At 36.5% G+C, this 8877-nt stretch overlaps 1 protein-coding gene across 10 annotated transcripts in view; it reads left to right on the top strand.

The window, feature by feature from the left end:
- LOC108742100 (glucose transporter type 1) overlaps positions 1-8877 on the top strand; it is a 140855-nt gene that overhangs the window by 38651 nt on the left and 93327 nt on the right. For 3 of the 10 annotated variants that reach the window (XM_018477126.1, XM_018477132.1, XM_018477133.1), the window contains 2 exons: positions 1004-1310; positions 3195-3451. In XM_018477126.1, coding sequence (XP_018332628.1) covers positions 1026-1310; positions 3195-3451 — 542 coding nt within the window. In that variant the 5' untranslated portion in view covers positions 1004-1025. Of the gene's footprint in view, positions 1-1003; positions 1311-3194; positions 3452-8877 lie in introns of those variants that run through there. The other 7 variants (XR_001938614.1, XR_001938615.1, XM_018477129.1 and 4 more) reach the window with 4 other exon arrangements.

The following is an 8877-nucleotide window of genomic DNA, read 5'->3' as shown; positions in this document are numbered from 1 at the left end:
TTCTTAGCAGCAGCCATTAGACAGATATGCTGTCGTATGAAGTATTTTAGAATACAAAGGTGCAGCATACCAATTTTACTTACTTATATGACATGCATCTGTAAGGGAAGGTACCACTGAAATGAAGAAACTACACACATAAAATAGTTTTTTAATGTTTTTGCATGCTTGATGTGACTTTTAATGTTTCTTTCATTTTATAATTTTGTTATCGAGGATCGTGAACAATATTCTAAAAGTTTAGGCAAAAATTTTAATTATTATTAATTACAATTCAATGCATCAGACAATATTCTAGTTGAGTATCTAGTGTTAGGTACTATCCCATATAAACTAGTTTTTAATGGTACAAGCGGAATGTTTTTAGGACGAGTGATAGAAATTCTCGCCTGGCTCTTTTAGAGACTTACCATTTTTTGCACCATATTAATCGTAAATTAACTTATTTATTCAATTGGTAAATGTACAGTTAACAGAATCTATCATTTTCATGAATAAGGATTTAAAGTAATTATTTAGGAAGTGATATAAGAAATTTGACAGTTACTACGCGTCATCCTGAAAACATTTACCTTAAGGATAAAAAGAAGTTCTTGATACGAATCAAAAATTTAAAATACATACTTATTTTTGTGAAAATTGAAAACAGATCAATAATAATGAATACATTTGTATTGTTAACATAAAAACTTTTAGTTATAACAAGGGTTTTAAGGCATAAATCAACAATTAAAATTCTGTATAAAAAAAAACTTTCATAGAGAACAAATCAGATGATTAGGTAATTTATATTTTAAACCAAATTTCCCAGACGAAGACAAATTGGTTTGGGGAAAAATATCTTTAGGAGCACGTGCATGAGCTATTTGATTATTTTCTGCCTGATGACTTTAGTCGTTTTCGATGTTTACCGTTTTTTTTTCTTGCTGTCTATGAAAAAACGAAAGTGCTGCAATTGGGAATAATTTTTGTCTAACGGTCGATTTCTGTTGGCTACGTCCAGTTTACAGAAACAGGTGAGCGTGATGAGTATGAACCTGTCGGCGAAACTGGATGAGTTACAGCATCGAGGCGACCGTCATTTGGAGACCACGGTCGCGCTCTGCGAGATCCGGACGCAACTCCAGGAATTGACCCGCTCCGTAGAGTCGTGCCAGTCGGAGGTTTCTGAAGTGAAACGCGACATGGTCGCCATCAAACACGAACTCGACACCGTACAGCAGGTCAAGGAGGAGATCGAGGAGTTGCGGGAATATGTCGACCGACTCGAAGAGCACACGCATCGCAGAAAACTCCGGTTGCTCGAGCAGGTCTGTGGAAATGACGGAAACAATGACTTTATCATGTTTTACGATATGCAATTTTAATCAGTATTCAATACAGAAGTTTATTTAACAAAATGTAAGGTACATCAATCTTACTTTCTTCGAAATATTCCCAATTTGCGGTTTCATCACTGCATTCTTCAAAACATTCTTAGAAATCGTTAGAAATACAATTAACGTTAGGAATCAGGAAGCTTCGGAAGGAATGGCAAATATTTTGGGAGATGGTACAGTACTGATCATCCTGAGAAAAAGTTTATGCAAACTTGATCCTGAAACGCTCGGCTTCAAAGCTGCAGCGTTTTCAATTAGATACATTCTTACTTAATGTAATTTGAGATTTCAAAGATTTATGCTGTAATAGAAAGTAGAGGACTAGTTACTTAATCCTGCATCTTCAGACAGAAGTTTATTTCAACTTTTTACTCAGAATGATCAGTACCATGTTCCAAAATATTTCCCGTTCCTCCTAAAACGTCTTCTCATCAAAATCATCCTCTCAGAAAATTCATATGATTTAGCGGAGTTTTCCGGCTTTTGGTCGAATATCAGGGATTTTGAAGCTCCAACTGTGTCAATTGGGGATTTTCCAAAAATTTATCTCTTCGGTAATCATATGGACAGTCAATTGACGATCGGCAATCATAGAAGATTGCACACGCTCAGTGTATTCATCGACTAGGAGGTTCAGGATTGTCCTGTTGTCATATTATCCTTCCAGTCTGCAAGGTCTTTAAATACCCCACTGAAACGCCTAATAAACTTGGTAGGTTGCTTTCTTTAGTACGTCTTCATAAACACAGGAAGAAATTTAAGTGCATCGTCCTGTAAAGAACCAATACTGAATATCTTTCAATAACTTGGGTTTTCTTTATGAATCACTCTGTAGATTTGTCGACACAAATTTTTCGTCATTGCTCCGGTGCGGGCATCACATACAAATATACAAAGTTAGCCTTAATAATCCAGTGCAAGCAGTAACTCATGGTCCCGGTGGAATAATTTTGCCCGCATGCGGGATTTTGCATCGTCGTCGTATCCTTTCAGCTTGTTGCATTTGAAAGACTCGCTTAGCGATGTCATATTAAGGAAATGAAGCATGATATGGCGTCGTTTCTCTCACGTCGCCTCCGACGCCGTGCGTCGTTACTAAATGGTAACTCGCTATCAATATTCCGTTTGATTTTGTCGAAATGATTATCTTAATTCAGTATCAGGGTCTACTACACATGTATATTGTAGGTGGTTGTCGAAATAGACATTAATATTGATGCAGTGTATGCAGAGAGTGATAAAATAAATGGAAGATTTCAGAGTCAGTTAATTTATTATTGGATTCTAATTATTTCTTACATTAAATTTTACCAAATAGATTAAACGCAGTGCTCTTGGTGAACGTGACCTCGCTGACCTCATAATAGCTCTCTTTTCTTTGCGAGTGTTTTGTTGGTACGGTGGCTTATATCTAATTGAGTGACTGACGGAGCTTCTTGTCCTTAAACTTTTGTATCGGTGGATTCGTTTCTTAGGTCTAAATGTCTGACTTTTTCAACTGCTTCAATCTTCAGGTTTATTGTTTGACGATCTTTTGTTTCTAAAAGAAAAACCCACTTTTGATTCAAGTCTAAAGGTCGTCATGTGTTAGAGTTTCTTTCTAATGTTTCGCTAGCACCGGTGGCTAGCTTCTTCAAAGGTCCTTCCATCTTTCTACATCCACATCCAGAACTCCAACACCCGACGGCCTTAAAACCCGAATCAGAAAAGCATCAGTTCATCTACTGGTCGCGAAAGCCTTTACCAACTTGTCACACTTCTTTCAATGTCTAGTTTTTTAACAATAATGTGTAATATATTTTTTATTGTTCGCAGGGTCTTACGTTCTTCCTATCGTATGCAATTTTTGCTGCGGTTTTGGGCATGTTCCAGTTTGGCTATAACACGGGCGTCACCAATGCACCAGAGAAAACAATAGAAAACTGGATGAAGGACGTGTACAAAGCACGCTACGATGAAGATCTCAGTGACGAATCGGCCGAGCGGATTTATTCGTTCGCGGTTTCTGTTTTCGCTATCGGCGGTATGCTCGGTGGTTTCGTAGGCGGTATGGTCGCTAACAGGTTTGGCAGGTATGACAATAACTGGCATAATACATTACATAGGTTTAAACAAGAGTAGAACCCTAAATGTGAACGCGAAATATAGAAAGATAAAAGAGTCCAATTCAATGGCGCGTTGGGAGTAAATTTTAGTATGTTGAGGAAGTTGCGGAAAAGAAAGGGTTAGAAGCGTTAGAAATGTGGTGTTATGGGCGAATTATGAGGATACCGTGGATAGAGAAGGTTAGAAATGAAGAGGTATTAGAAAGAGTAGGAGAACAGAGGACTCTATGGAAGTCAATAAACAATAGGCGAGATAGGTTGGTAGGACACCTTCTCAGGCATGAAGGTCTAGTCAGAGACATATTAGAGGCAGAAACNTATTTTAATCTAATATCTAAATTGGATTATACAATTTAGAATGATTAGTCAACAATTTAACCATATTTAATTAATAATTTGGTAATATAATAATAATAATCTTAGCCTATATTATTAGATAGTAGTTTGAGAACGTAAAAATTACAGGGAACTATCACAGGGTGAGTGAAGACGGTAAGTCGCCTCACCACCCTGCATCTTCGTGATCTTGGATCATGGTTGCTAACTCTTCATCTTTAAATACTTAAATTACCAGCAAATATAAGTAGATGGCGTTATACTGCCTGTACTGTTATATTATACCAAGTCGCTCTTGCGGAACGGCTTTGAAATTGCCAATAGCGTGCATGCCGACCAGTAAGTTTGTGTATTATTTTATCATGGAGTTACAAAGAAATCAAAAGCTTCATCGACTAATTAATTATTATTTGATTGTTTGCAAAAATTGGGGTTTCTTTATTTGTCTTAATTATTAATTAATAAGGTTTATAAGGATAGAAATAGACGAAGGTAATAATAGTAGATGGAAAGTTGCAAGGACATATAGTAGTACTAAAAGCATCAAAATGTGCCTTTTGTTTTTTAATTTCGTGACTCTCGAAGAAGGAATGGGAATTTCGAAGTTGCTTTAAAATATAATTTCAGATTTAAGCTAAAGTTGAGCTTTAGCAGCATATAATTAGAATTAAAGAAGCATTAAAAGTTCTAAAATACCTTAAAACAGTCGAGAGAACCTCTAAGAATTTTATTAAATGCTTTTACTGAAAGCCGAATTTTAAACAAGGATTTTCTTAGCAGCTGTCACTCTAAACAAAAATTTTGATTTGTCAACCTTAAAAAAAAAGTGAAAAGAAAATCAAAGGTTAAACCCTCTGCCGTTTGCGTATTCACGGCTTTGCGCTTGTTTTTATACGACGATCCCTCGCGAATTTTCTTTATCAAATAAACTCGATTATATTATTAAATCGTTGAATCAACTCTTCAAGATTACGTCATATTGTTAAACGTAAAGAGAGAAATATAATAAAATTGAATTATAAAAAGGGCGTTATTACAACGTCAGCCTGAGGATTGATTGGACACGCATCAACACCCACACCTCCTCAATTCTAGTGTTTTCAATCAACGGCATTTTCATCATCCACTTATAACATCTCATCTCAGATGTTTTCGACTTTTCTTTTCCTCTGTGCACACGTACAGGACCGTATTCAGTTCAGCAAGTAGATGTCCATCTGTGTAAATGAACCTTGCTGAACATATTGAATTCCAATAAATACTTCGTTTAGTTTCTGTAGCGATGTGACCTTCAGTTTGACCGGCGCAAAGTAGAAAAGAACAGCATTAGGCCGGAAAAAGAAGGAGACAACTCTCGGCCAAACTCTTAACCGGCAAGGAACGTATAATCCGTACAGTACCGCACGGAAAAATTGATCATTTTATCCACTACAATTGCATTGCTCAAATGTGCTGTTATTGGTACCAATTACTACTGATAATATCAACAAGATGTTTATTTATATTTGAAGACATATTAAAGGCTTTAACGCTTGTTTTCGACTCGCACTACTATTCATGATTGAACAAAACTTTGGCAGGTACTATATGGTATAGGAAAAAGTATGTTTAATGAACAAGAGTCGAAAGTATAATGAGCTTTTTTCTCCCTACCTGCGATTTTGCCAGCGCGTATTCAAGACGTTGGAAGGGGCACATCGCTAGAGAAAGTAAAGGTAGTATAGCATTGCACTACAGATGACGTTTACCGCGCCGTTTGTAGGATTTCATGGAAGTATGACTTTCGAGTATCAGGATAATCGCGGTTCAACTAACATTTTTAAACCAAATTTTCAGGGTATATTTATATAAGTCAGATTTGGTTAAAGGATTTACGTACCTGCACCTAGAATGGCTGCTAGGGGGCGCCAAAATTTGGAAAATTTTTGTTGATATCAGAATAGAAAATGATTGGAATCAATGGGACATAATGGGAATTATGTCGTCCATTTATTAGGAGCGCAAATAATTAATTTCAACAAATTTTAATTTTGAATTTTCTCAAAATATTTATAGGAAAATTGCTTTCAAGCAACATGAATCATCTACCCTCATCAGACAGAGCTTTTTCTACCCCCTCTTCTCCCTCTCCCTTTCCACTAATGTCGTCTTCTATATCTATCGCCTATTTCTACGGGGTTGTAAGATTAGTTAGAAATGTAACCCCCTTTATTATACGAACATAAAATGACGTTGACATCTCTTGCCCAGTTCTCTGGCTATAAAGTGACTTTAGGTAATCCAGTAAAAATAACCTTTCAACTTTCCTTATCAATATCAATCAAGGTGTAACAATCCTTAGAGTGCATTGAAGTGAAAGCCCTGATTTTAGGCTGTCGCAGGACCCTTTCTCGAAAAAGAACATTTACGCCTTTTTATCCACTACCTGCGATGTTTTCTATTATTTGAATGGAGCTGCTAAACCCATTAAGAGTCTGTATCAAATCGTTCCGCGTCGTAAATAAGTGTTGGTTTTCGGAATCAGCACTTTAGGTTCGACAATTTGCATTTCATTTTCATTTAGAGACCCTCTGAATATAAATGTGCCTACTTTCTTACCCGTTCCAGGGACGGCATGAGACATCACGTTGTAACCAAACTTGAAAGTTAGTTAAGAAAGTCTGAAAGATTACAAATTGTTTTGAATACTAATAAAAGTTCTTATACTATTAGGAAAGAATAAAGGTATAGCAGTTTAGGTCCATTATTTAAAAATGTTCTATGAACACGTAATTCTTGTGGTAACGTTGTCATAAACCCTGTGCAACGTTTCTTGTTTTGCATCAAGTATGTACAGAGTGTTTCTGGAATAAGTGCCAACCATTAGAGGATTTCAACTAGATACAATAAGGAATCGCATGGCTAGCAGAACAGCGTGGTTAAGGGACAAAAACATTTGTAAGAAAACCCCTACAATGCGAAGCCGGTCCTGGACGTGCTCTGTCAATATGAGTTGTAGTAGAACTAGATCTTTGAGTACACTAAATTGCGGTAACTAAGTATGTCCAGTGTGTAAACGAAAACGGTCGCTCAACGCCTAAAGTAAACATACTGCTTACAAAATAATCAACTAGTTATTGCTTTTGTGGACACGTGAACATACACACACGCGTATACTTACTAAAAAAAGTGATCCAAATCAGAACCGAATGTTAGAAAACAGGCTTCAAGACGACTATCAAAACCATTACTCACTCCCGCATTAAATGAATTTCATTTGCAGCGATCATCACACGGTCCTGCACATCATCAGCATTGTGCAGTGACGTTTGATGCACTCGCTGTACAATAAAGTCCAGCGGAGTTAGAAACGGACTACTAAGCATGGAAAAAAATGACGTCTGATGCACTTTTTGTTTCGCGGCAAACGACATGGATGCAGCAATTGCTCTTTTAAAATTTGCCACACGGGCCAATGTTCCGTGTAATTTTTCGGAATTTTCTTATACAAACTTAAGGATTTCGTCTTTTACAGCGACGATATAGTTCGGACCTATTATGTTAAATCATTGCAACAACTGTTCTACAGTGACACACTGACCCACTCCAATGATCGATGTTATGTTGTTGTAATGCCTTATTGAACCGCACATAGGTTTACTAAACACAAGGTTAAAACTCGAAAAGAACAAATAATTTCTACAGGCCGCCTGTAACATAAATATCTTGAAACACACTTAATCTTATCTAACAAATAACAAACAATTCATGAGCAAAAAAAACACAAAATAAATACAAAACTTGAGATGCTAGTTACCAACTGATTGAATGCGGCGTTGCATTGTCATATTTCTTTGGCTGCTTTGCCAGGGCTGAGCTGGCCTTTACATATACTTTCAAATACGTCTTTCGTGAACTTTTGGATTAGCAAACATTTACTTAATTCTCTTGCTTTATAGTACCTACCTTATCTTCTCTTGCAAGCTTTGCACTTATTTCAGAAACACTGTAAATGAATTAACAAACACGGTACATAAACAAGTTTTGACGTGAGATTGAGGTTAAGAAACGTAACTGTTCAACATAGGCGTAGTATTTATATAGAGTACTCCATAATTTCTTGGAGATGCTCACTCATTAATTGCAACAAGATCGATAATTAAATTAAACGAAAACTATCACTAAACTATATTTCCCGCCATATTGATTTCAGTTCCACCCATACCAAAAGTTGTAAGTATCAGGATTCTCTGTAATATTTTCTGAGCACCTTGTGTATTTGTCTGTATATGTATAGTAGTGACTTTCATGATGAGAACAATCTAATTTGTTTCTTACTTAAGAGCTTCTCGCAAAGTCGTCGGATTACAAGCATTTGCTTTCAACTAAAGTAAAACATCATTTGAAACAACGCTAGATAATGTTGGTGCTTATCCGCTTTCCTCTTTTTACTAATTTAATGAGAAAATGAAAATTTGGAGGATGAAGCGGTCGATGCCTCCAAGGTTAAAAGCCTTGTCTTTGACACTGCAGGTTTCGGGTTTAAACCTTATTATGGTGCACTTTCAAAACAAAAAAGCTAACGGAGCACAAGTTGGACATCAGTCCATTTGACTGATCTGATCTGATCACCGTGATCTCTCTATATTCCCCCCAAACTACTCTGATCAATTTTCTCAATAGATGCAGCAATATTTCCTTTCCCATTTCACATATTCTAAATAATATTTCATCCTTCTTCTTCCAGAAATGCATTCATTTTCCATTCTAAACTTTACTATAACATCCACCTTTTTAAAATAATTCGAAGTGATCTATATTCTGTCGAAACTGCCAGACGCGGATCGCCACTTCGAATTATTTTATTCTAAGCTAACATGTCTATCACGTTGAAGTTGGCTACGCCGGGATTCGTTTTCAGCAAGTAGATATTCACAAAAGTGGACCTTGTTAGAACATACGTAATCCTAAAATGTAGCATCGTGCTACAGATGGCGTTTACTGCGCCATTTGTAGTATTTTCTAAAACGTACTGTTAAGACAGCAGGTAAAAGTTGGTCTGTGTTCTGTCGGAGCTG

Source organism: Agrilus planipennis, unplaced genomic scaffold (genome assembly GCF_000699045.2).
Source record: "Agrilus planipennis isolate EAB-ADULT unplaced genomic scaffold, Apla_2.0 scaffold304, whole genome shotgun sequence".
Lineage (NCBI taxonomy): Eukaryota > Metazoa > Arthropoda > Insecta > Coleoptera > Buprestidae > Agrilus > Agrilus planipennis.
This window is presented reverse-complemented; position numbering and strand designations above follow the sequence as displayed.